The sequence below is a fragment of the Trifolium pratense genome, linkage group LG4, assembly GCF_020283565.1.
Source record: "Trifolium pratense cultivar HEN17-A07 linkage group LG4, ARS_RC_1.1, whole genome shotgun sequence".
NCBI classification, from domain to species: Eukaryota; Viridiplantae; Streptophyta; class Magnoliopsida; order Fabales; family Fabaceae; genus Trifolium; species Trifolium pratense.
The window spans coordinates 5,183,063-5,209,250 of record NC_060062.1 but is presented as its reverse complement, the minus strand read 5'-3'; the positions used below and the strand labels follow the sequence as shown (position 1 = coordinate 5,209,250).

Here is a 26,188-nt window from a genome sequence, read left to right as displayed (position 1 = left end):
AGGATTGAGCTACTCCCTCGGTCCCAATTTGATTGACACAGTTGATTGTTTCAGGCATGCTGATGTATAATTTTGACGATTAATATTTTTAATTGTATAATAGTAAAAATTATAAAAATGTGATATTTTGAAAATATTCATCGAGACGAATTAAACAACATCTTATATGCTAATATTTATTTTTGTTTATTAGTAGAAAAATAAGATCAAAACAACATGTGTGAATAGTGCACAACAGTCAACTGTGTCAATAAAATTGGGACGGGAGGAGTACTTATTAATAGGAGGTGGCAAAGCGGACAAGCCTGCTCCGCTTAAATTCGACAAAAAACAGGACGAGACGAGAGGCGGGCCAATTTAGATGGCCGAGTCTAAAATGATATCTCGCCCTATTTACTGGGGGTGAGTGAGTTGGAGCGCTGGCCAGTCAAACAATTTTTATTTTATTTTATTTATTTTTATTTTTATTTTTATTTTAACACTTGTGTTGTTACAAAATAAGAAGCTTGATGTCATTTAAAAAAAAATTGGAAACAATGAGAAAAATCAGTTTACGAGAAAACTCAAACATTAACACACCATCAAAACTTAGTTAAATATATTCAATTCAAATTTTAGATTGTATCCGAATGTACTTTTTCGACTGTTTTGTTATTATGTATGATCATGTCATGTGATTGTGGCTAGACTTGATCTTTGAGGATATTTTGGGGATCAATGTGTTTGTTAACTTATCATGTCGGGCTTAGTAAGTTAGTAACACACTCTTCAAAACACTTTTTTTTTTTATTGAATGTTAAAAGGTACATTTTTTTTTGACACAAAGGTACATGTTAAAAAGTTTGTTATTTACATTTTTGTTATTTATATAGATTATTTTTAGATATGAAAATAACATGAACATATAAATGTATAATATATATATATATATATATATATATATATATATATATATATATATATATATATATATATATATATATATATATATAGACGCTAGCATGAAGTCGTGTTATATAGATATGAACATATAAATATGAACATATGAAAATAATATTAGTAAAACAAAAATCTAGAACAAATGCATATTTTTTTATTTTTTTTTTATAAAAAAAAACCTAACAAAATACTCGTAAATTAGATCAAGTCATGTCTATTTGGTTTCCATATTAATTTAAACATTATAGTATTAAAAACCTTTAAGTGAAACTATTCAAATATAATACATATTTTTTACAAGTTAATTTGAAGTAAACTATTCATGCACATATACGCTCATTTACCTTTAAAATTATTATATTATAATTATAGAATTAGTGACAAAATTAAATTAAAACTTGCAATCATGTTGGTCTTTGAAAAATATAGAATTAGTGACAAAATTAAATTAAAACTTTGAAATTAAAGAATAATTATATTTTCTTTCCCTCTAAATGTGTCACTTCTATAGATATATAGATGGAGATGAAGCCAAACGGAGACAATTCATTTGTTCTGTTAAGTGACTATTCAGTGTACAATAGGGACAATACAAAAGCTTGACTTAACTCATATACCTAACTTATTTTTTTTGGACAAAACACAGAAATATATAGTAAGCTCATACCTAACATTTTTCGTTTTTTGACAAAGCTCATACCTAACATTTAAAATTAATGATTCTCGTATTAGTAAAGATCATGGAGTATACAATTGACAAGCACAAAAACAACTTGGTTCACTTTATTTTCCTTTTTTACCTAAAAAATACTTTTCATTTACTTAATCAGCATGCACATATAAAGAAGAACACCTAATACCAACAAAAGGGAAAAAATACTGAGACTTTTCTTTATTTTCCTTCTCAATTGCAATGAGGCAGCACTTTATATACAAGAACCATCAAATCTAATCATCAAAAGAATTGTTAGTTTTAGTGAGAATAAAAATTCCGAATCTTTTGTTATTATAAGTTTAACTCAGTTGATAGGAATGTCACATTATATATATATATATATATATATAGGGTTTGAGATTCGAATATTCGGACACTCCGCTTATTTATTTACTGTCATCATTGGTTTCCTAAAAAAAAAAAAAAATTGAACATATCAATTTTTTTGAACGATAGTATAAACACCAGGGCCGGCCCAACATATGTTGAGGCCTAAAGCGAAAAATTAAATGAGGCCTTTTAGAAATGATTAAAAAAAAAGTTTGCCAAAAAAAATAAAAAAAATGATAAAAAAAAAATATTAATCCTTTTATACAATAATAGTTGTCACACCTCGGCTAAAACAATTGTTTTAACAATTGTTTTATTTCTAATATTATTTTTAATTACTTTTTTCAAGTTTTCAAAAAATAGTGGGATTGGTCCCTTTGATTAGTCGATCCTAGGGCCGGATATCAAGTTTTAAAAAAAAAAAAGAAAAGAAGTTATAGGTAATTTTGTAAAAAATAGTTTTTTTTGATAATTTTTTGTAAAATATAATTTAATCACTTATGAATAATTATAATAAATCATCAGGTCAAAAAATTAACTTTGTTAGTGAATTAATTATATTGGTGTACTGCTCACCAAGAAAGCAATTACGGTGGTGGTGGTGTGTTATTATTCAAACATTGGAAAATGAGGCTTATTAATAATTTTTGGAAAAATAAATTGAAAATGCAACAGTTAAGTTTCGATCCTGTGACCAAGAGCTAAAAAATGCAAGGCCTTCAGCCGCTGCGCTATTACTAAAATACTGTCAACAATTAGGAACAAATATCTCTATATTAAAAATTGAGGTCTATTTCCCCAACAAAAAAAAAAAACAATTGAGGCCTATTTCTTGGCCCAAATTTTGGGGGCCTAAAGCCCTAACTTCACTTGCTTTGGGCTTGGGCCGGCCCTGATAAACACCTTTTTTTGTTTACCGGCCAACTTTCATTTCACCGGCAAGAAATAAAATATAGACAAAGACAATAAATGTAGAGATTAGGCATGGAAGAAGGCAGCTGAACACTCTATTAGCTTGTCTCCGAATATATTTCATATTAAAAAATTAAACAATTTTGTAGACAAGGAGCTAGATATTAGAATACCATCTTGTAACATAAGAATTTCACACTTTATAACAACCAATGTCATATTATCATAAGAATTTACTTTTAAAAATCATGTTCATTGTCACAATTTTTTTTTCCTCAACTCACGATTCTCAAGAGAAAGGGACTTTGACTATTAAAGTTTGGTCGAAGGTCTGAAAATCCTAATCAATAATTGTATTTTATCAACCACTTGAGTTCAATTATTTGGTCATTAAATGTCATTATATTTTATTTTTTAGATCAAAAGTTATAAAACAAAAAAAAAAGTTATAAAACAATTTTAATTTTAACATTATTTTTCCCCTATACTATACTCATCAATTTCTTTTAACATTATATTATTCTAACTAATGGGCCGAATAAAGCCCATTAAAAGCCATTTGGAAGGCCCAATTGTTACTACTTTTTCTCCAAAACAGAAAATGAAATATTGATTTGGGGAACATTTATTAGATTAGGGTTTCTGTTTTCACTTTCAGTTCTCTCTTCTCTCACACACAAACTCTCTCTCTCACACACAAACACACAACAATGGAAGCAATCACCGAAGGAGTTAACAACATTAACATCTCTGATTCTATTAAGAAGAATCGCATTCAAGTCTCCAACACCAAAAAACCCCTCTTCTTTTACGTTAATCTCGCTAAGGTAATCTAATTAACGATTATTATTATTTTTCTTATTTTCAATTTCATATTAATTTTAATTCAAACTGTCGTCAGTTTCTTCAGTTATGTGTTGTTTTTAATTGATTCGGATACGTTTTGTTTTGTATATTTTTTGTTGATTTTTCTGTTTTTTTTTTGTTTTGCAGAGGTATATGCAACAGCATAATGAGGTTGAGCTTTCAGCACTTGGAATGGGTATCAAATCTTGGAACTGAATCTCATTTATTAATGTTTTGCAATGTTTTTTAATTTGGATTTATTTACTCTTTTAATTTGTTTGAGTTTTTAGGTATTTATTGCATTTATCACTTTAACTATGTGAGATTAGGAATTGTGACAAACTTAAGAATGGCTTACACAAAATTTATATTGATTCGTAGATGTTACATGTTACTTTTGGGAGTACAATGTTATATAAACTATACAGCACGAACACCTGACACCACACGGACACTACAATATGCATAATCCTAAATGTGTCTGTGTTTCATAATATATAAAGTATAAACTACCTAATAGTATGCGCACATATGATTATCTTGTATGAAGTCTCTTTATAAGTTTTAACTTTTAAGGCCTTCTCAGGTTGAACATCTGTTTAATGATAAGCTATTTAGTACAAGTCAATGACAAAAAGATAGCGGTTTGTTCAAATTCAACTATTTTGCAATGCAATTGTTCCTCAATAGCCGCTATTTGACAATATTTTGTACTAAATAGCGTATCGTGGAAGAATAACAATTTTTTTTTTCAAATTCTTCTAAACTATTATAGCCTCTATTTGACAACATTACTTCTCAGATTGAATATCTATTTAAAGAGGTGTTTAGGTTAATTTGGATACTTCTGTGACTCTTTTTGTCCCGTGCACGGGCAGATTAAGCTAGGGATGCTTCAGTTTGTTGGGGTCTAGCACGTTTCTCAAAAAGGATTTTTTATTTTGCTAGTGCTAATGGGATTTGAATAGGACTTCAAACTACATGGATTTGTTGTTTGATTATGTATGCCAAATTTAAATAGGACTTCAAAGTAATTTGTTGGCTGGATGCTGTTTTTGCTGGTATTGAAAAATGGGAACGCAATTTGATCTTAGAAAATGGAAACAATATAATTTGACTCCGAATCCTGATTCTTGACATAATTAATTTGTTTGATGCATGACTCACTTTTTTCTTTGTTAACATAAAAACCCCAAACACCGAGTTTCTTTCTTTGGGCTAGTGAGGCCAGCCAAAACTTAGAAAATAGGTTTATGAGTTAAGATGAATTATGTTAGCTGCTTTTAGAACTAGATCTTGGAGACTCTTAGATATATGTCTTTGACTATTTACTTCATACCACCCAGAAGTTTGTTCTGCTTCCAAAGGCCCCTTTGGTTTTATACTCCTATTTATAGTTTTGATGTAGGATATATGAAAAGTATATTCATTCCCTAAGATAGTAGATTAACATCCAGAATTAAAATGACTGAATCAGTTTGGATGAACTTTTTAACAAATCAACTTTTGCACTTCACTTTTTTCTGAAGCTTGTTCATTTGTTCTTTGGGTTGAGGTAAATCACAAATGGAGGGGAGGGTAGAGAAATTCCCTGTGTCTCAATTTTGACTCCCCTCTTAGGTTGGAAACTAATTTAAACTGGGCCTTAGTATCTTCCTGATTTATATATTGAATCTTTTCTTGGTTATGCTTTCCGATTTCATTTTTTTACATTATTGTTGCAGCTATTGCTACTGTGGTTACTGTTGCTGAAATTTTGAAAAACAACGGTCTTGCTGTTGAAAAGAGTGAGATACTATGTCTTCTTTAGCAAAATGTCTCCATTTCTCCTTTCTCTCTCTGCTACTCAATTGATCAAACAATTAACTTTGATTTGCTGAATCTTTATGCAGAAATCATGACATCAACAGTTGACATAAAAGATGATTCCAGAGGTAGACCTGTCCAAAAGGCCAAGGTAAGGGTGGAAACATATTTTTGTTTTACACATTCAAGCCTATGACTTTGGGTTATGCTTTATGACTTTCTTTTCAAGTCTCATTTGTTGTGATAAATTGTGTTTTTAGATTGAAATATTACTCGGGAAGACTGCAAACTTTGACGAGTTGATGGCTGCTGCCGCTGCAGCTGCTGAAAATGGGGAAAATGGAGATGTTGAAGAGCACACTGCATGAAGTTCAGTTCATCAATATCACACCTGTCTTGGGTTAAGTCATGTCCTTTGAATGAATTGTTTGATTGTTGTTAGTAGATAGCAGACAACATAGAATTTGTTATAGACTGACATGCAATGTTGAGCTACCTAATTCCTTCATTTCTTTTCTTTATAAATAGAAGGTTTCATATTTCATGTTTCAACTGTTTTTTGGTTCAGTTCCATGTTTAAAAAAAAAAAGGAGAGGAATACTTATTAAATTTCATCACTATGCTTTAAACAAGTTTTGGGTTAACAAATAATACTCATGGTATGAATATGAATATGATATATAACTTGCCTGTAACATTGTTTCACAACCCTGCTAGAGGACAACAAAAAGGAACATGAACATCGACAGTACAAAGAAACCTGAAATTCTAACACCGCAAATTTTGTGGTTTTGAATTGTGTCTGACAGTGTTGAGAAGTTTTGAAAACATTGGCTCCTCTCTTTTATATTGTCATGAAATCTTTGTTTGCCAATTTTCTCAAGCGTTCTGTTTTTTTTTTTACCTGCACTTGCTACTAAGAAACTTGTGTTTTCTGAAAGTGTGTATTTTTTGATTGTGAAAGTGTGTATTTAAATAAACTGTGCAAATTGTCTGAAAAACACATGTATATGGAGCACACAAATTTACTTGTAATTTTTGGGATACATATATTAATTTTATCTTTTTTACAATTTTTAAAACATTTTAAAAAATGAGTACTTTTTGTAGTTTTTAATTTTTATAGTTAGTCCCTATAACAAAAAAATAGGGATTAAAAGTAAACAATTTATGTAGGTATACTAAACTTGAAAATTTTATAGAAATCAAACACATGCTCCTATTTAGCTATTATTATTTTAATTTACCAGAAAAAAAAAGAATTAACCTTTTTAAGTAATATTTGTGAAGGGAGTTTTTAAAAAGAGTATTTGAATAAAAAAGTAAAAATAGTACCATTACTTCGAAAATAATTTCATCTAAAAGAGCACATAACTGAAAACAATATCAAATGAATATGTAAATTGGTTCGCAACGAAGTAACGTTGGTATCCTTAAATTTTATGAACGGGTTAATACAACATAAAAAAAAAAATACATCATCAACATCAATAAATATTGTGTCAAAATACATCGATAAATATATCACTAAAATTATAACACATCGGTTAAAATATTAATTTACTATCTTTTTACATTGAAGTGATGTGATCATGTGACATTTCATGACATTAATTTCATTTTTTTTAGTCACAATGTTAATTTAGGGTTGTTTATTGATAATTAATCCTCTACAGAAAATATTTTTGAAGCACAAAAAATAAATTCTGTAAGTTGAATTTTCTGCAATCATATTAGTATCATCCTGCGTTGCCTAGGTGCGGATATGGTACCGGTATCCGATACAGGTATTCGATACCGGTATGAGGTACAATATATTTAGAAAAACTAAAGTACGTGTATGAACATAAATTAAGATACGGATATGTATCCGATACTGATTTTTTTTTAAAATTAATGTACGTGTATGAACATAAATTAAAGTATGAATATATATTAGGTACTGATACAGATACGTACCCAATACTTATACTCTTCCTCAAATATAGTACCCGTTCATAGGTATCATCACAAACTAAACATTATAAATAATTTGTACACATAAATTTTAAAATGCAATTTTGTCTAATGCTTATACTCTTCCTCAATCTTGGATTTTTCAAAGACTTTTGGGAAATTCTTAAAATTGATTTATTGAATTTTTTTGCTGAATTTCATCGACAGGGGATTCTTACTAAAGGCTTGAATTCCACTTTTATAGCCTTGATACCAAAAGTTGAAAATCCTCAAAGGGTAGCTGAATTTCGGCCCATAGCTTTGGTAAGCAGCATTTATAAAATTCTTGCCAAGGTTTTAGCTAATAGATTACGCAATGTCATTGGTAAAGTAGTTTCGCATTCACAGTCTGCGTTCATCACGGGCAGACAAATTTTGGATGGGGTTCTAATTGCTAATGAGTTAGTTGATGAAGCTAAACGTGAGAAGAAGGAATTGCTTATGTTCAAAGTTGATTTTGAGAAGGCCTATGATTCGGTTGGCTGGGATTATCTTGACGATGTGATGAAGACTATGCATTTTCCTGTTTTATGGAGAAAATGGATTATGGAGTGTGTTTCGTCCGCTTCGGCTTCGGTATTGGTTAATGGTAGTCCGACGGATGAGTTTTCTTTGGAAAGGGGACTTCGTCAAGGGGACCCTTTGTCCCCGTTCCTTTTTCTTTTGGCAGCCGAGGGACTCCATGTATTAATGGAGGCGATGAAATTGAATGATGTGTTTACCCCGTATAGTATCGGCCAGCACCAGTCGATTCCCATTTCTCATCTTCAATTTGCGGATGACACTCTTCTAGTTGGTGAGAAATCATGGGCTAATGTTCGAGCTCTTAAGGCTGGGCTTCGGCTTTTTGAAAATATTTCGGGCTTGCATGTTAACTTTCGCAAAAGTATGCTTTGTGGTGTGAATATAAATGAATCCTGGTTACGAGAGGCAGCCTCTGTTATGCAGTGTCGACATGGGAATCTGCCCTTTACCTATTTGGGTCTGCCTATTGGTGGTGATTCACGGAAGTTGAAATTCTGGTTTCCTCTTGTAGACAGAATTCGGAACCGGTTAACTGGCTGGAAGTGTAAGAATTTGTCTATCGGTGGCAGGTTAATTTTGTTGAAATCCGTTTTGTCTTCCATTCCGGTCTATTTTCTTTCCTTCTTCTCCGGTCCCTCAGGTATTATTTCTACCCTTGAATCTATTTTTTGTCAATTTCTTTGGGGTGGGTGTGAGGTCAATAGGAAGTTAGCATGGATTAATTGGAATACTATCTGTTTACGTAAGGAGAATGGAGGCTTGGGTGTGCGTAGGTTGAAGGAGTTTAATTATTCTTTGTTAGGAAAATGGGTGTGGAGGTTATTACAGGAGCATGATAGTTTATGGTGTCGTGTTATTAAGGCTAGATATGGGGTCATGGGAGGGAGAGTTAAATTTGAAAATAGGGTGGGTTCGATTTGGTGGCGTTCCATTAATCGTGTCCGAGAGGGTGAGGGGCTAGCCGATAGTAGTTGGTTGGAGGACAACATTGTTAGGGTTATAGGAGATGGTCGTGATACTCTTTTTTGGCAGGACAGGTGGACCGGTGATAGACCTTTAGCCAGGAAGTTCGGCCGTTTGTTCGACCTTTCCGAGAACAAATGGTCCACGGTGCATGATATGTGTGAGGCGGGTTGGGGGGTTGAGGGCGAGGCATGGAAGTGGCGAAGGAGATTGCGTGCCTGGGAGGAAGAGTTGTGGGGAGAATGTTTAGCCTGTCTATCTGACATTGTGTTGCAGGTTGATATCAGTGATAGATGGGAGTGGAAACTTCATTCTTCAAAGGTGTATTCGGTGAAATCGGCTTATTTACACTTGACAGCTCACGACGGCAATTCTAATGAGGATTTTGATCGTTTTCTTTGGCTCAAATCAATCCCTTTGAAAGTAAACATTTTTATTTGGCGCCTCTTTCTGAACAGATTACCTACTAAATTAAATCTTCATCGACGAGGCATTTTAAATGATAGTCAGCTTCCCTGTGTGACTTCTTGCGGTTATAATGAAGACGTTGACCATTTGTTCTTCCAGTGTTCTATATACGGCCAGCTTTGGGCTATGATTGCTAGTTGGTTGGGTGTTACAGCGGTTTTTCCAGGCACAGCTATTTCCCACGCGTCTTATTTTTGTGGTTTAGGTGATGCCTCGAAGGGCTGCGGTAACATGCTAATTACTATATGGATTGCGGTTCTTTTTGTGATATGGAAGGATCGTAATAAGCGTGTGTTCCTTGATAAACATGACTTGATGGAGTCTCTGGTAGAGAAGGTGAAACTTCAATCTTTTTGGTGGCTGAAATCGCGTTATGTGTTATTTAACTTTAATTACCAGTTTTGGCGACTACATCCCTTTAACTGTAGTTCGTCCGTTATGTAACTGTGTATGTTTTGTATTTCCGTTTCAGTACCTGCTCTATAACTATGTAAACACTTTTCCAGCTCCTGACAGGTACATCTTGTGCTTCCAGGACTGATAGTTGATCTAATATATATATTTTCTAGTTTCTTCAAAAAAAAAAAAAAGATCCATATTAACCAAAAAATAATTATATATTATAATTATGTCGGTGGAGTAAGTTGCATTGATTTATAAAAAAAGAAAAAGAGTTGCATTATTTTATTTTTCAAATAAAATAAACACTTGATCAATTTCTTCCATTCTCTCTCTCTCTCTCTCTTTCCATTGTAATCACAATCAAGATCATATCTTGATAACCAATTCTGTGAAATCAATGGTCGTTTTCTCTGTAAAACCCTTATTCACCATCTTTGTCGTTTCACTCACTCTCCTTGTCGTTTTCACATTGCTATCTCCTCATTACCCTTTTTCCCTCAATCCAATTTCTCGAGAACCCTCACTGTAAGCTTCACAATTTCAATTTCCCTCTTTCTATTTCTGTTTAATATCCCAAAAAGATTTGAACTTGCCAACTGGGTATTTTCAATATAGAAACTTTATTATCTTGTGCAATAATTTTTTTAATTATTTTTACTTATTACTGATCTATGAAATTTGTGGGGTTGCAGAGGGGAGGTTGATATATGGAGTGTTCGGAGACTCATGGAATGGAGACCTTGCAAGTGGTGGCTACAAGGGCATCTAACAGGTACTTTTTGCTTAATCAAATCATATTTGATTTTACTAAGTTTTGAAGGTTAAAATTTGGTTACTTTTTAATGTAATTTTGTGATTACTAGATTGGTTTAGTGAAAATGAGTTCATAAGCATAGCACTTGATTCTCATTTGGATAGCTATAATTGTTTAGTGATTAAATGTAGCATTGCTTACACTTCAGATCGAAGGCGTGTCTGACACCAACCATAAACTTAGCACTTGATTCTCATTTGTATAGCTATAATTTTTTGTAGTGATTAAATGTATGTAATCATTGGTGACACTTTAGATTGAAGGTGTGTCTGACACCGACATAACACTGATAGTTGCGTCAATGTGGTGTTTGGTGTATGTGTTTGTGTCAATGCTTCATTGATTAAAGTTTTTGACATTACTTGGAATGGATCTACTTGTTTTTGAATGATTAGAAATTGGGGAAAGGCTTAGCTTTTTGGTGATGTTGGAACTTGGAAGTTCAACTCAGGATTTCTTAATTTGGCTAATGTAATTTGCAATGGATAGGGACATAGGGTTAAGTTAGGTTGAGACCTGGGATGAGATGATTGGCTTTTTATTTTCTGAATCAACCTTAATTGGCTTTCATTGCAGACATTGCTTTCGTTTTTTTTATTCTTGAAATGGTGCAGCTCTACCATTGGAAACCAATGGATATATCAGAGTGGATTGCTACGGAGGCCTCAATCAGATGCGAAGAGATGTGAGTGCTTGATGAGAATTCCTTAATTTCAATTCTGGACACTTCAATGATGCTAAATACTCTTTTGCTTGTTTCTTGAAATTGAGATAAAATGTATCATGATTGCAGTTTTGTGATGGTGTGGGCGTCGCTCGGCTATTAAATGCAACACTTGTCCTGCCAAAGTTTGAAGTGGCTTCATATTGGAATGAATCAAGGCAATTTATCTTTCCATTTCTGTGGAATTGCTTTTATTTGCAAGCTCTTATTGAAATAATGATTATTGGTTGATTCTATTACAGTGGTTTTGCGGATGTATATGATTTAGACTACTTCATTCAACACATGAATGGTTTTGTCAAAGTTGTCAAAACATTACCTCCGGAGATTGCAACAAAAGAACCTGTTCCAGTGGACTGTAGCAAAAGGAAAGGCCAATTTGATTATGTTGAAAGTGTTCTCCCATCTCTTCTAAAACACAAATACATTTCAATCACACCAGCAATGTCCCAAAGAAGGGACAGGTATGATTGCATATCTTATTTCTGTCTACTATTATGTGACAACCAACGCATTTTTAGTTCTAAGACCATAAATTAATTGATTTTGAGGCCATAAACATCTAGGATATTCTTCATTCAAACAATTTCTCACTGAATGTTTTTCCATGTGTCTTTTTTTCTTTTCTTCTTTCTATTTCCCCATAATCTGATAGAGGGATTTTACTCTATTTAGCTAATGCTTATGATGAGTATATCCCCAACTTAGTCCTTGATATAAGAGAAATTTGTACCTAAAACTATAAATTTTCGATCGTTTTTGTTTAGACATTATATTCTGAGTAGCATTTTTAATTTTAATCAACACTTATAAGGACTAATCTGACATTTATAATTAATCTTTTCGGGAGTAGTTTGATTATAAGTATTCAACTTTAGGGACAAATTTGAAATGTTTGTTAATGGAGGGCAGCGTCCGAACTAAAATGACCGAGGATTTACATTTTTAATTCCACTTATTTTAGGACTAATCTGATAGAGACAATTTTTAAAGGATTATATTAGTGGTTTAGTCTCTGTATATTCTTAGCATTTTACTAATAATGGCTACGCAGCTTCAGTTCTCCTGAAACCAAACCACATAAATTAGAGAACAAAATAGAGGGAATGCTATTCAACATCACAGTTGTAATTGAATTTTTTGCTTTTTTTTTTCTTTGATTTTTCCTTTTGCAGATACCCTTTGTATGCAAAAGCTGCTCTGTGTCAAGCTTGTTACAAGGCATTACGTCTTGCCAAACCCTTGGAAACGAAAGCCTCTAAGCTTCTAGATGCAATACCTAAACCTTTTTTGTCACTCCATCTTCGTTTTGAGCCGGACATGGTTGCATACAGCCAATGCCAATACCCCGGTCTTTCACCTGCTTCCATCAAAGCTGTAGAAGCAGCCGTAGCATTAGTGGAGAGAAAACCATGGACTGGAGAGTTAGCCCGCGTTTGGAGACAGCGCGGGAAATGTCCCCTCACACCTAACGAGACAGCTTTAATACTTCAATCTCTTTCCATTCCACCGACCACAAATATATATCTTGCGGCTGGAGATGGTCTGATGGAAATCGAAGGATTAACCAATATTTACACTAACATCTTCACCAAGTCTAGCCTTCTCAATGAAGAAGATTTCACAAGCATGCATGGCAATACAAAAGCTGCATTGGATTATTATATATCTATTAATAGTGATTCTTATATAGCTACATATTTTGGGAACATGGACAAGATGGTTGCAGCAATGAGAGCTTTCACAGGGTTGTACAAAACACTATTTTTGAGCAGAAGAGGATTTGCTGAATTAACCTCACAAGGTCTGAGGGGAAAAGAGTTGATGCAAGCCCTATGGAAGGTTCACAGAGACGAGTTTGTCGCGGGAAGAGGCTCCGCTCTTCCCGAGTGTTATTGTGAATTCAAGTTGTGATTTTGTATCTTAGATTCATCATTTTTTTTTTTTACCTATTTATTAATTTAATTTTCAGTGTTAAGTTCTAGTATTTCACTTTTCAGAAAGGCACTCCTTATATTGTAGTTCCTCTAAATTGAGCAATTTCTTTGAAGGTTGGAGTTAGTAATCTCAACTATTCATCAATAAACCAATAATTTGATATTATATTTACCTGCAAATTGATGTTAATTGTTTGATTTTTGAAATGGTTTATTTTATGTTCTAAAGTGAAATCACATTTTAGAAGAGTCACATTCACAAATCCATTTAATGATACACTATACTTTGATAGCAAACAACCTTCCAACTAGATCTTAATTATATAATTTTAGAAGAGTCACATTCACAATGAATTACGTAAAAATAAAATATTTACTAATTATATAACATCCATTTTATTAATTATACAAAACAAAATATTTTCTTTGGTATCATTTTGACACAGTAATATGTGATAAATATATTAAAAAAAATTATGCTATAATAAATTTACAATTCATTGATGTCACATTATTTGATAATAAATTTACAATTCATAGATGTCACATTAAGGACCTGCCTAGTTAGTTTTTAGCGGATCAAACGGACCTTTAGAGTTTTATTAACAAACTCACCATAAAGAGATACGTAAATTTTGGCGTGGACTTTTCATAATACCAACAATATCCTTGATTTTTTTAATAGCAACAAAATCTTTTATTAACAAACTCATCATAATTCATAACATAAGTTATATCTATTTTTAGTAGAAAAAAAAATCTTTCATTAACAACAATAATATTTTATTAACAAACTCACAATAATATAAGACACATCTTTTTTTTAGTAGCAAAAATATTTTATTAACAAACTCACTATAACATAAGATATATCTTTTTTATTGGACATAAGTTAGACACAGGAAGACGCGGAACGCGCATGCCTGACCCTCTAGTCTATATTTATACTATTCTTTTTTTTTGGTAGAATATATTTATACTATTCTATTCTATACTATATATAAAAAGGATACATGAGTTTTGGTATGGACTTTTCATAATACCAACAATACCTTTGATTTTTTTGGGAATTGATTCTCTCAAGTGTAATTTACACTTGAGAGAATAAAGTGTAATTTAACACCATCTAAATTTATTTTCTCTAAATTTTTATATGTTTCTCTCTCTTGATCAAGGGTAACAAACCACACTTTATTCTCTCAAGTGTAAATTACACTTGAGAGAATCTATTCCCGATTTTTTTAGTAGTAATAAAAATATTTTATTAACAAACTCACCATAAGGCACATCTTTTTTTAGCAGCAAAAATCTCTTTTATTAACAAACTCACCATAACATAAGACATATATTTTTTAATCGAACATAAATTAGACACAGGCAGGCGCGTTTAAAATGCGTTTGTCTGACCCGCTAGTATATATAAAGAGAATATATGAGTTTTTGTGTGAACTTTTCATGATACCCTTGATTTTTTATATTAACAAACTCACCGTAATATAACACATATAAGTTAGACACATGCAGGCATCGCTAGTATGACCGCAAGATTTTGTTATCGTAACAATGGCAGCAGCAAAAAGAAAGATAGTGGCGGCAACAATGGTGTGTTCATATTTACCAGATGAGATATGGGAGCGCATCTTCAAATCCTTCAATGGTGACCGCCGCACTTTAAAGTCTCTCTCTGTTGTCTCCAAACAGTTTCTGTCTATCACAAACCAATTCGGAGTCTCTCTCAAAATCACCTATAAAACAATCCCTTACCTTTCTCGTCTCTTCCATAGGTTTCCCAACCTCACATCCCTCTTCCTCCTCAGTCTCTCCTGCAAAAGAGATGACTGTGACACACTTCTTACCCAAATCTCCGCTTTCCCTTTATCAGACATCAAATCTCTCTATCTTGCCGCCAACTTCAACAGCAATATTCATGTTGATGGGTTGAAAGCTTTGTCTAAAAATATGATAAATTTGAACAATTTCACTTGTTTGAGAATGGTTTGTACCACTGGCATTACCCAGAGGGAAGATCTCTCCGTCGTCTTTGATTGTTTTCCTTTACTCAAAGCAGTTAAATTCCTATATACCACCTATCGTAGGTCTTTTGTTGTATTTGATTCTGCAGTTATTCGTGATCATGATGGAGGATGGTTGAACTGTCGCATACGGCGCAGGATTGATTTATCTGGCATCGATCGCCGAACTATTTGCTGTATTTGCAAGAAGAAGTGTGATTTTCATTTTCTTCAAGAGGTCAACTTGAGTAAATAATAAAAGACAAGCACAACAATAGAACCAATAAATCATTCTGATCCTTGAGTACAGGTACATAATTTTTGATATAGTGGTTTAATTAACGATATGAGCCTAATTTGTTTCACAAGAATATGAACAATAATAAATCTAATATTTTCTTTTTTCAATTTGGCTTAGGAATGATTTATATTATTTTGGTGTTTGGACCGCGACTTATTGCAGACGATGAATTTGGAAGTTCTTTGCCTGATATGAATACTGTTCTTTTACCTTCTGATGCTGCTGCTGCTAAAAATTCTGTCTTCTGCTGGCTGTGCAGTGTAGTTTATTTCAGATTTCAGAGTACAGAAGTTTACTAATTGATTTTTGCATTGAGTTATCCAATTAATATATTCCTGAATGTGTATCTTGGAGATAAGGCAATTTCGTTTTGTAGATTTTTGTAGTTGAGTTTTCCAATGATTATATTCTTGAAAGTGTGTGATCACTGGAAGAATTATTTGTTATTATATTGAATTTGGGATACAATATGAGCCAGCTCTTAAATTGACAAATGACATTGTGTTGCAATTACAGAAGCTTGGAGCTCTAGAATTGTTCAACACCTGTTTGTTGTGATGTGATATCTTGATCCCTCACAAATACTGTTGCACAATGTAGAAATTCAAGCATTGCCTATTCCTAAAGCAACGGGTTTCTATGGGTGGAGTATGCGGTGTTGCCGGCCTATTCCTAAAGCAACAGGTTTATCATTATCGCCCACGGAACAGAAATACATTATTCTGTTCTTAACGATGGCGGCAGCAGCAAAACCATGTTCTTATTTACCAGAGGAGTTATGGGAGTACATTATCAAATTCCATGACGGGGACGACGCCACTTTGATGTCTCTCTCATTCGTCTCTAAACAGTTTCTCTCCATCACCAATCGTGTCCGGTCCACTGTCACAATTACCAACCAAACAATCCCTTTCCTCCCTTGCCTATTCTACAGGTTCCCCAACATCACATCCCTCAATCTCCCATCATTCTCCAATATAGCCGGCCTTGATGCCCTTCTCTGCATAATCCCCACTCTCCTTTTAGACATTAAATCACTCAATATCTCCAAGACCAACAATATTCTTGCAAGTAAGTTACGAGCTCTGTCCAAAAAGATGAAAAATTTGAGATCTCTCACTTGTTCCAACAATTATTTTGTTGACGTGAGCGAACTCTTCTTTATCGCTGATCGTTTCCCTTTACTCGAAGAACTCAACCTCAATTTTCGCACTATTTATCCTGCATATAATACCGTGTTTAATAATTATCATCAATTCTTGCCACTACCCAAACTCCGCAAGATTAATTTATTTGGTGATGAAATGAGTTATAAACTTTTTAGTTCTCTATGGGAGAGACATTTTACCATCGATTTGTAATTGAAGTTTACCTGTGATCATCATGATTAACTTCGTTGTTTGCTTGCTTTGATATCCAAATGCCATATATATAGAATGATATCTTCTTCATTGCTGATTGTTTAGCACTCACTACAATGCTGCCTGCAGAGTGTTGAGATACTTAAAATCTAATCCTGGTCTTGGTATTCTATTCCTTAGAGATTCAGAACTTCAAATATTGGGATATGCAGATGCTGATTGGGCAGGGTGTGTTGATACTAAACAATCAACTACTGGTTATTGTATTTTCTTAGGATCATCATTAGTGGAAAGCAGAAACAACAAACAGAACCTTTCGCTTAATACTAAAAACCTAAATGGAAGCATATGAGGCTGCATTAATCGGGAATACTCATCATCTGAAGCTGAGTATCGTACCTTATCATCAGCTACATGTGAACTTTAATGGCTGCTTTACCTACTTAATGATCTCAACATCACTTGTGCTAGGCCACCAGTGCTTTACTGTGATAGCCAAAGTGCTATTCACATTGCTTCCAACTCTTTATTCCATGAAAGAACAACGCACCTCGAGATTGACTGTCACTTAATCAGAGAGAAATTGCAAAAAGGAATTATGAAGCTTCTTCCTATATCCACCGATGAACAAGTAGCAGATTTCTTAACCAAACCATTATCTTTGTCTAAGTTTTGTTATTTCATATCTAAGTTGAATATGATAAACATTTATCATAGTTCAACTTATGGGAGGGTATTAAAATCTAAAGAGAATGTGAATGATGACATGGCTTGTAGCTTAAGTAACTAGTCAAGTTGGTTATAACAAACTTGTAACTAACTTGTTAGAGTTAGTTACAACCTTTTCTTCCCCTCTTTAGATTCTAGATTAGCTTAGTACATGTATAAGTATAAATAAGACCATTGTATTCTATTATCATAATTCAATGAATCATTTTTACTCTTTTCATTCTTCATCTCTCATCATGAGTTTTCTCTCATTCTTGATACTTCAACACGAAGAACTCAAACTCCTTTATCCCGGGACTTCTAGTGAATACCATTTTGAACTACATGATATATCGTTGGTACTTCCCAAACTTCGTAAAATTAATATATCTTGGTAATTGCATTGATCACCGAACTGTTAACTATCATTGCAAGAACCCGTGAGCTTCTTCTATAGGTCATGCTTTCACGGAGGAGACGAATAATTAGTGATGATCATACTGATATAACAGATTTATAGTTGAATTAGAATTTGGTTTTCAATTCGGTTGTTTCTGCAAAGCAAACATATGTATTATTGAGTTAGTTATTGTTGACATTTCATGTTTGTTACAGTGGTTTCACACTTCACTTATTATGTTAGTTATTGATATTGGTCAAGTTTTGGTTAATTGGTTAAGCTAAATCTGGTTTTGGGCAAGTATATGATATAGACTACTTAATTCAAAATATGAATGGCTGCTCTGTATGTATTTTTTGTTGAACTTTGATTTATTTATTTAAGCCTTTGCAGAAGCTGCATTGTGTCAAGCTTGTTACATGGCTTAGACGTCATGCGCCAAAACCTTGGAAATGAAAGCATCTAAATTAATACAGTGAAAATTTTAACCAACCCTATTCATAATACTGTCAAACTTGCTTCGACTTAAATAAAAGCATAGTTTATAAAACCTTTCACAAAGTATTTCAACGGTTAGAATAATTTCATTTGAAAAACTTTGATATATAGAGAAATTGGTAAAACTGTGATATATTTTAACAGAAAGCAATAAATTTGATCAAAATCACACATTAACATAGCATTGTAATTAATGATGAAATAATCTGCCAAAAAATATCCAATCACAACCAAACTACAAAAAAAAATTGACAGCGTGAACAGTGTGCCACTACAAAAAAAGAAGTCAATAAAAATACAAATACAAACAAGCTACACTGACCTACAAAATATGCAATAAAAGGCAGTAGCAGAAGCATTCAGGATATGGAATAACTCTTAAGAAAACAAAAGATGGAATAACCGATACAATGCTCCCAAACTTAGGAGCAGTTAAAATTCCCTAATTGTCGTTAGGATTTAAAGAATTTCTTTCATTAAATATTCACTGTCAAAACACTCAAATTGATGACGTGCTACCCAGTTGATGATGTGCTACTCAGCTGACATTAGATATTTGCATTATGCCTTCAAATCGTCACAAAACTTCATCAATTAGGCACTGCAGAAAATTTAAAAAAAAAATGTTACATTTAAAATCAATGATAAACTTTGTTCATCTAATGATTTAAGCCACAACGTAGTAAGAGAAAAATCATCTTACTGTATGTGGAGGTGTCAATTTGTTCAGGAAGCTCCTTTATATCAACCTCAAACCTAGATTGCACCTGAAATCATAGTTAAGCTATTTGTTAATAAAAGCATTGGTTGCCAAAAAGGGCCTTATTCCAGATCCAATTACTCCATGAAAGTGGACCTAACTAACCTGATTAAGAACTTCAGAGTCACCAGCTGAAGACACAAAGGTAATTGCAAGTCCCTTGGTGCCAAATCTACCAGCTCTTCCCACCTACCAATTCCATGTCGATAAGCATACAAGGATACAAGAAATAAAGGTTGATTACAAGCGAGATAAGCATATACCAAAACCACAAGCCAACAACTATATTTAAATTAAATCATAAAAAAAAAAAAATTATATCGACCACTTACCCTATGAAGATAGGTATCAGCAGAATCAGGCATGTCATAGTTGATGACTATATTAACACGTTCAATATCAATCCCCCTTCCTACTAAATCTGTTGCCACGAGAATCCTTTGTTTCCCCTCTTTGAAGCCCTTGTATCGCTTCAATCTGAAACAGACATGTTAATTAGTCATGGAAAAATATTCAGACTGCAACTACTGCAACATGAAAGAAGATAACAAAGCAACACAACCACTGACTGCAACTACTGCAACATGAAAGGAGATAACTAAGCAACACAACCACAATAGATAACTATGCCTAGAAACAACACCCTCTTCAAACCATGAAATGGATATCTATCATTCAAATTTGAAAGCAAGATCTTGAAACTTCTAGTAGGGTTGTTCACAGTCAAGTTTACCAAAACACCTAACCATATGCAGCCAGGTTACCCCATTATAATTGAAGGGCACCACAATACCGTCTAAGCTGGAAATAGTAAACAGATTTACTAAGCAAAGGAACAAAGTACTGAGTGAGATTAGGACGAACCTACTTAAAGCACAAGTTCAAATAAGGCTCTATGCAGACTTGCAGAAAGGGGATTGGTTTTTTAATATAGAATAATATGGAATGCAAAGTCTGGTTATTTAGCACAAAATATGGCTTCCGATTGATTAAATAAACTAGCAGAAAGGAATCGAATGATGTTTTCTTTCTGCCGTACTAACATTTGGTGTAGTGAGTGTGGACAAATTAAAAATCAGAAATATTTCAAAAAATTCAAACCAATTTTTCATCAAAGTTGCAAGATAATAAAAGCCAAGGATTGAAGTCACACGACTATAAGCCCAAACATCTGAATGAACAATCTGTAATTGAAACTTAGACTAGCTTTTCTCTTTATTATTTCAAAGAGAACGGGGATGAAGACAGAATCCAAACATAACGAAGAGGAGAAACTTAACCAACGCCTGCAGATTTATAGAAACATCTGCAAGGGTAACGAAGAGGAGAAACTTAACCAACGCCTGCAGATTTATAGAAACATCTGCAAGGGTAATAGAATGAGGGATTTTCGTAGGAGATAGGTTTGACGAAGGAAAGGAGTATCATCAATATTGAAGCACTAGACTACTAGAGTCTCAACAGCACCTGAACTTCTAGCATATTCTTGTGATTTTCACTGACTGGCATGCAGATAGTGGCCAGAAAAATTCTGATGGTTAGGTTACCAGAAAAGTCACTGAAGAACTAACTGACAGTGACAAAGATTGGATATGGATTGTGACCGGAAAACATATGAAAGGTGGCCAACAGTTGTATGGACATGACCAGAGCAATACGGATGTAGCTGATACTGTGAGCACAGGAGCTAGAGCAGGATCAAACCCTCTATCATACCAACTTGAGAATAAAATATAAGAGATTTCAGAATGCTTATAAATGACCGATACTCAGCAAGAGCATCCATTTTTATACATGATTAGTACAATTAACAAGAAGAGGAATTATAACTAGCATCAAGTTTTAAAGTTCAAAATGCAATGAAGCTTAGGATATAATGAATACTACTTGTACTTGGAAAGTGGAATATTGATTTTATTTTATTTCCAGCACAGATTATCAAAAAAAATTCAATCTAGAATCCTAGAATAATAGTTTTCTCAATGACTAAAGACAGAAGTATCAATTTAGAAAACACAACCTTTTATTTAAGGATCCGGCTCCTCTAAAGTGAGCAATTCAATTTAGAGTGTAAAATTAGTAATCTTAGTCATTAAATAAGAAATCAAAAGTAGATATTATAGGTGCACCATGACAAATCATGGGGTTGTTAAAATAACAATCATTGATTTCCTCACTTTACACTTTAGAGGATCCAAATACTTTAGAGGATCCAAGAATAGTCAATATTTTATTAACACCATGTATACCAACGCCAAAAGAATGGTAACAAGAAAATCTCCGGTTTAATAGACATTCAGCAAATAAAACATGGACCCGGAAATGAAAAGATAACCACCGGAAGAACACAACATGATGTCTTTCAAACATTTTGAAAAATCATGATTAGCAACAAAAATATGCTTTAATTGACTGATGAGCATGGAAAACATCTTAGAACGTTTCAATTTTATCAAATCCTGAATCAGATTAAAGAATTAAGAATAATACAGCAGACTAGGCATACACCATCAATTTAAAAAGAAAATATAAATACCTTTCTTCTTGTGACATTCCAGAATGTATGCATATTGATGGGAAGTTACACTCAACAAGCAACTTGTTCAATTCTGCTGCTCTGCTAACACTTTTGACAAATATAACAACTTGGTTGAAGTCAAGAGCATCTAGAAGATCATTCAGTTTACGATTCTTCTCTGGCTCTTGTAATTTAATGTAGTGCTGAAAAAGGTGACAAATGAGTAAAAATTAGTAGACAGAAAGATATCAACAAGAACAGGGAATGAACAAAATATACAAAACACACCTGAACAAGACCATGAAGAGTCAACTTGGCCTCATCATCTACATAAATTTCCATGGGCTGGCAAAAAAAATAAATTATGTATGAGAATATAGAGATAGCATCCATTTAAAACATTAAAATTTCAATTATATTTATATATAAACATAATATTTGCAAATTAATACAAAAAAAGGATCAAAAAGTCAAAACATATCACAAATATAACCACAGAAAATCGACAAAAAACCATTAAAGCAAAAATTTGATGACATTCAACAAAAATGGCAATAATGTGATAAGAAAATAACAGCAGAGTGAATAATACGACGAACGACAAAACCACCCATCCACATACAATCCGAAAATCACCAGAAATAGAATATTACATCTTGCATAAATTTCTTGCAAACAGGACGGATATCTTTGCTGAGTGTAGCTGAAAACATCATCACTTGTTTATCATGGGGAGTCAATTTGAAAATCTCTTGCACATCTCTTCTCATGTCTGCAACGGTCAAATAGCACAGATATAATAAGAAATATGAAAAGCAGAATTAGATAAGAAATTATGTAAGCACACAAATTAAATAAAGGAGGAAGAAATAGACCAAGTGATTCCAGCATCTTGTCACACTCATCAAGTATAAAATGCCTCACATTCTTCAAACCAAGGTCCTTGTCTCTAGTCAGGGCCAGAATCCTCCCAGGTGTTCCAACAACAATGTGGGGACACTCATTCTTGAGCAATTCTTTGTGAACCTTGATGTTGACACCACCATAGAAAACAGCAACTTTTATATCTGGAAGATATGTGCTGAATCTTTCAACTTCGTGACAAATCTGGAGAAATTCAAAAACCATATAACACCTTTGCTAAGTATGCACGTAGAAATACAAGTTTGTGATAGTGTGTAGACACTCAAGATTAGCATTTAGTGAACATATTGATCATGCTAAACATTTGAGATACATTACAACCAAATTAATGTAGACATACCTGATAAGCTAGTTCTCTTGTGTGGCAAAGAACAAGTGCTGCAACTTGACCAGGAACAGGATCAATTTGCTGAAGTGTTGACAGAACAAAAACAGCGGTCTTTCCCATCCCAGACTTTGCTTGGCAAATGACATCCATTCCTAGAATTGCTTGAGGGATGCACTCGTGTTGCACTAATGAAGAAGCAAAGAAAATTGTAGTGGACGAATCCTCAGTAAGTATATATGATCTGCCAGATCCTTTTAATGTAAAGGTTTACCAACCAATTTTTGTGATGTATTCATAATATGCTAGTAGAAATTACCTGATTAATTAAAAAAAAACACAGGATTAGAGAATAGTGAACAATAATTATACAAAATGAAAGATAGATGGGAACTAAGGAGATTAACAAGCAACAAAACATGTGTATGGTCATAGAAGGACTCAATCATTGACACAGTGTATAATATATTGAGAATGGAACAGAGTGTGGAAAATATCAGCATGACAGCATGAATACATTGCAAATAGAATGACATGAGAATACATAAAAACAAGGAAATCTAGTATGCTAGAAGTAAAAGACAATGTAATCAAAGCCCAAAAGATGAGTAGTTCATAGAATTTATTTGACTCTTCGACTATATTGAGTTGTGTAATGAAAGCATATAGTAAAACTTGCCTTCTGAAGGATGCTCAAATCCCGAATCTACAATGGCGCGAAGAAGCTCTGGTTTCAACAGGAAGTCCCGAAATCCCGAACTATGGATCCCAACGTAGCCCCTGCACCACAAAATAAACAAAAACAGAGTGAGGAAGAGAAACTCAAAAAGTGCCTCGAGAACGTTGTCAACTAAATTGTTTGATAATGAAGATTATACCAATCCATCAGGATAGTGGAAATTACTACCTCAAAGATTATACAAACATACACATAAAACGAAGAAAAAAATAAACTGTTAATATAATTAATGCTAAAGTGGTTATAATTTATAGACCAGTGAACAAAGATCAAGAAAAATCATTAACAATATGGACTTGGAAATGTGAAAGACAGTTGGAAATGAGAAAACAGAGATAAAAAATAGATTGAGCATATGGGGTCAGAGAGAAAAGAACAGAGACCAAATAATGATGTGATGCTTAAAATTGGAGGAGGGCAGTGAGCTTGAAGGAAATCACTAGAGTTATACATAAAAAAGAAACAGATGGGAGTTGAGTACATAGGCTGAAATGAAAGAAGTTCATAAAAACCTAATATTACTTTTGTACTTGTAAATCAGGGAAAAACCAAAATCACACTCAACCACGTAAATAAACAGCTGAAGACGCGCCATTTTCTCTGACATCAAATTCACTAATAGCAGTCAATTTAAGAAAGGCATGGCAGCGGAACTCATTCCCCAATAAGAGTTTCCTGCTTTCAAACCAATCAGACAAGTTCTCATTATGTATTTGTTGGGACAGAGGATGGCATATTGGGAGAAAGGTGAGTTATGTAAAGATTTGCTTTAGTTAGTGTGAGATCGTAATGGCCATGATTGTCCATAGTAGCAACATCAACTGCCACTATTGAAAAACACAACATTGTGGAATCTTGTCCGGCTAAAGACCACTCTACCACAATTTCATGCTATTAACAACTGGGTGCTAACTAAAATATTAATAATTATACGTAGTGTCATATCATAATTCACAAAGAAGGTTTGTTTTTATAAGTTACGATACATTATCACAGTGTGCCATGCTTAAACCATATTTCTAAAGGAAATGCGTAATAAATAGTTAAATCACCATAGCACCCAAATCTGTTGCAGTTAAAACATGATACTGTCACTGTGATTCCCAAATGACGGCTAATGGATGAAGATCCAACAGCTAAAATTCAAATTTTAAACTGTTTCGAATGACTTGGAATGAACCTAAATCTTCTACTGAGTTTCCTATTAAATTTTTTAGTACACCAAACCCAGGTCCACCATCATCTACTATCCCTTAGACATAACCAATTAATTTCAATTGAAGCAAAAATCAAACTATTATTAACTTATTATCATTACTTCCATAAGATATTTCTTATATCTATAGTCTATAAAAACAAACAATATCAAATTATTATTATATACTTATACAATATAATAATATAGTAAATTGGTCATAATTCATAAATCACTCGCAAACACTAATCTTTATCCAGCTAAACTCTATTTACAAAACAAATTAAGCATAACAAAACGACAAATCTCAATTATTGATGATTATGTACAATAGATGGATTTCATAAGAGAAATGAAACTAACTTCTTGACAGTTTCAGTAGAGGGTTTAGTAGAATCAAGAGCCTTTTCATCTTCTTCTTCATAGTCGATAAGCTCTTCCTCGTAAACCTCGGTATCTTTCAATTCACCCATTCTCTTTGATTTCTGTATATTAGGATTAGGGTTAGGGCTTTCAGTTTCAGATAGCGAAAATTGAAGAGACTGTGAAATAAATTGGTTAGAGAAAAAGATAAAGTAATGGATTACCTTTGAAAACGCAAAGAATTATCGGCTTCTTCTTCTTGGAAGAAAAACCCTAGATCTGAATTTCTGGGTTTTAGGAATTGAAAGAGTGAGAAGCAGCGATTTGAATTGTGAGCGTTAACATATAGGGCGTGTAATTTGTGTAATGGACGAAACTACCCTTGCAGTTACAGTTGTCGCAAGCGTCTACGTTACATACAACATTCTTAAAATTGCTCCTAATAGTGGGTTCGGTTATTTTTTTAGGAATCAATGTACTAACCTAGGAAATTTACCATAGTTGAATAATACATGTACTCCATTATTTTATTTTTTATAAAATACTTCTTTCATTTTTAATTATAAACAAAAGTCAACTTTTTAAATGAACCAGTAACATCAATTTTTGAATGAATTTAAAATGTATATTTTTGCATTTAATTAAGAATAGAGGGAGTAAAATGATTATTCAAACCTTACAATCTTACCAAAAAAAAGTATCTTACAA

At 33.2% G+C, this 26,188-nt stretch overlaps 5 protein-coding genes across 7 annotated transcripts; 4 read left to right on the top strand and 1 right to left on the bottom strand.

Moving 5' to 3' along the window:
* Nucleotides 1-3,511: 3,511 nt before the first annotated feature.
* On the top strand, nt 3,512-6,100 carry LOC123921560 (uncharacterized protein At2g34160-like). Its single transcript, XM_045974152.1, has 5 exons — nt 3,512-3,723; nt 3,890-3,938; nt 5,467-5,529; nt 5,635-5,699; nt 5,809-6,100. The coding sequence occupies exons 1-5, from the start codon at nt 3,607-3,609 to the stop codon at nt 5,914-5,916; spliced, it is 402 nt and encodes a 133-aa protein (XP_045830108.1). The 5' UTR covers nt 3,512-3,606; the 3' UTR covers nt 5,917-6,100.
* Nucleotides 6,101-9,831: 3,731 nt separating this feature from the next.
* LOC123921559 (O-fucosyltransferase 13) lies at nt 9,832-13,525 on the top strand. 3 transcript variants are annotated; one of them, XM_045974149.1, is made up of 6 exons: nt 9,832-10,426; nt 10,594-10,673; nt 11,330-11,400; nt 11,509-11,597; nt 11,682-11,903; nt 12,615-13,525. In XM_045974149.1, exons 1-6 carry the CDS (start codon nt 10,299-10,301, stop codon nt 13,351-13,353), a joined length of 1,329 nt encoding a protein of 442 aa, XP_045830105.1. In that variant the 5' UTR covers nt 9,832-10,298; the 3' UTR covers nt 13,354-13,525. The 3 variants fall into 3 exon arrangements, with proteins under 3 accessions (XP_045830105.1, XP_045830107.1, XP_045830106.1); XM_045974151.1 differs by having other exon boundaries at nt 10,371-10,426; nt 11,292-11,400; XM_045974150.1 differs by lacking the exon at nt 9,832-10,426 and adding an exon at nt 10,433-10,501.
* Nucleotides 13,526-14,917: 1,392 nt separating this feature from the next.
* Nucleotides 14,918-15,890, top strand: LOC123921557. Its single transcript, XM_045974147.1, has 2 exons — nt 14,918-15,698; nt 15,807-15,890. The coding sequence occupies exon 1, from the start codon at nt 14,940-14,942 to the stop codon at nt 15,642-15,644; it is 705 nt and encodes a 234-aa protein (XP_045830103.1). The 5' UTR covers nt 14,918-14,939; the 3' UTR covers nt 15,645-15,698; nt 15,807-15,890.
* Nucleotides 15,891-16,400: 510 nt separating this feature from the next.
* Nucleotides 16,401-17,129, top strand: LOC123921558 (F-box/LRR-repeat protein 16-like). Its single transcript, XM_045974148.1, has one exon. It carries the CDS (start codon nt 16,424-16,426, stop codon nt 17,048-17,050), a length of 627 nt encoding a protein of 208 aa, XP_045830104.1. The 5' UTR covers nt 16,401-16,423; the 3' UTR covers nt 17,051-17,129.
* A 1,682-nt stretch (nt 17,130-18,811) lies between these two features.
* Nucleotides 18,812-25,889, bottom strand: LOC123921556 (DEAD-box ATP-dependent RNA helicase 15-like). Its single transcript, XM_045974146.1, has 12 exons — nt 25,705-25,889; nt 25,481-25,602; nt 23,863-23,963; nt 23,199-23,371; nt 22,810-23,041; nt 22,588-22,706; nt 22,223-22,279; nt 21,953-22,137; nt 19,749-19,893; nt 19,522-19,605; nt 19,360-19,423; nt 18,812-19,257 (listed from the first exon to the last, which is right to left on the bottom strand). Exons 2-12 carry the CDS (start codon nt 25,588-25,590, stop codon nt 19,247-19,249), a joined length of 1,281 nt encoding a protein of 426 aa, XP_045830102.1. The 5' UTR covers nt 25,591-25,602; nt 25,705-25,889; the 3' UTR covers nt 18,812-19,246.
* Between the last annotated feature and the right edge of the window lie 299 nt (nt 25,890-26,188).